This window comes from Nothoprocta perdicaria, unplaced genomic scaffold, assembly GCF_003342845.1.
Source record: "Nothoprocta perdicaria isolate Ctin4 unplaced genomic scaffold, notPer1 scaffold_66, whole genome shotgun sequence".
Taxonomy (NCBI): Eukaryota; Metazoa; Chordata; class Aves; order Tinamiformes; family Tinamidae; genus Nothoprocta; species Nothoprocta perdicaria.
In genome coordinates, this window is record NW_020455932.1 from 217,519 (window position 1) to 218,569 (window position 1,051).

The 1,051-nt window shown below is 79.3% G+C and overlaps 1 protein-coding gene across 1 annotated transcript in view; it reads right to left on the minus strand.

Annotated features, from left to right (window-relative positions):
- UPK3BL2 (uroplakin 3B like 2) overlaps positions 1–740 on the minus strand; it is a 3,489-nt gene extending 2,749 nt beyond the window's left edge. Inside the window, exons 1-2 of the mRNA XM_026050141.1 lie at positions 184–740; positions 35–111 (exon numbers count right to left, since the gene is read on the minus strand). Coding sequence (XP_025905926.1) covers positions 35–111; positions 184–740 — 634 coding nt within the window. The remainder of the gene's footprint in view (positions 1–34; positions 112–183) is intronic.
- Between the last annotated feature and the right edge of the window lie 311 nt (positions 741–1,051).

Genomic DNA, 1,051 nt, shown 5'->3' on the forward strand with positions numbered 1-1,051 from the left:
GCCGAGCGCAGCCCGCGCCGCTGCCGCCACCTACCCTGCCGCAGGCCCACGGGCTCCGACCACTGCGTCTCGGCCACGGGGCCGCGGGGCCCCAGCACCAGGAACTTCACCCTGGGGGAAAGGGCCGCACGGTGACGCCGGAGGGGACGGGGATGGAGGGGCGGCATGGGGAGCGGGTCCCACCTGTAGGGCCCCGGCGAGGGCAGGGGCCCGTTGCAGGCGGCCGGGCCGCGCTGGGCGCCGCACGTCGTGTCGCTGCCCACGCGCAGGACGCCGGGGCTCCGCGCGGGACACGCGTAGGCGCCCGCCGGCGCCTCCAGCGTCATGTAGGCGAGCGCGGCGCGGAGCCGCCCGTACGGCGGGATGGCGGCGGCCGACGGCGGGTTCCTGAAGGCGGCCGTGGCTGCAGGGGCAGAGGCCGGTGCCGAGGACGGCGGCGCGGCGGCCGCCTGCCCGGGCCAGCACTCACCGTTGGCGAAGGTGACGGCCAGCCAGACGCTGTCGCTGGCGCGGACGTGCCCGTCGAAGACGCAGAAGGGCTTGTCCAGGGCGAAGGTGGTGGCCGTCACCCTGCCCGCCAGCGGCTGCGGGGGCGCGCGGGGCACGTAGGGCAGTTGGGTTGCAGTGGGGGGCGGCGGGGGGCTGCCCCCCGAGCCCGCGGCACCCCCGGCACGTTCCCCCAGGCCCACGGCGCGGCCCGTGCCCAGCGCCAGCAGCAGCAGCAGCCGCGGCAGCTCCATGGCCGGCGCTGCGGAGCGGGACGTGCCGAGGGCTCCACCGGCGCCGTCCCACTGCCCGGGGCCCGGCGAGCGGCCCGAGAGCCCCTGCGAGCTGGGCCCTCCCAGCGCCGCATTCCTGTGCCGCCCGCGCCGGCCCCGCGGGACCCTGCGGCCAGGCCGCCCTGGGGCCCCGCGGTCCCCTGTCCCGCCAGCCCGGCGCCCACAGGCCGCTCGGCGGCACCACGAGGTCAACGGGGAGTTCGTGGCGAACTGGGGAGCCTGGGTGCGGGGCAAGTGATGAGGGGCCAGCGCGGGCCCCGCTCCGAGGCCCT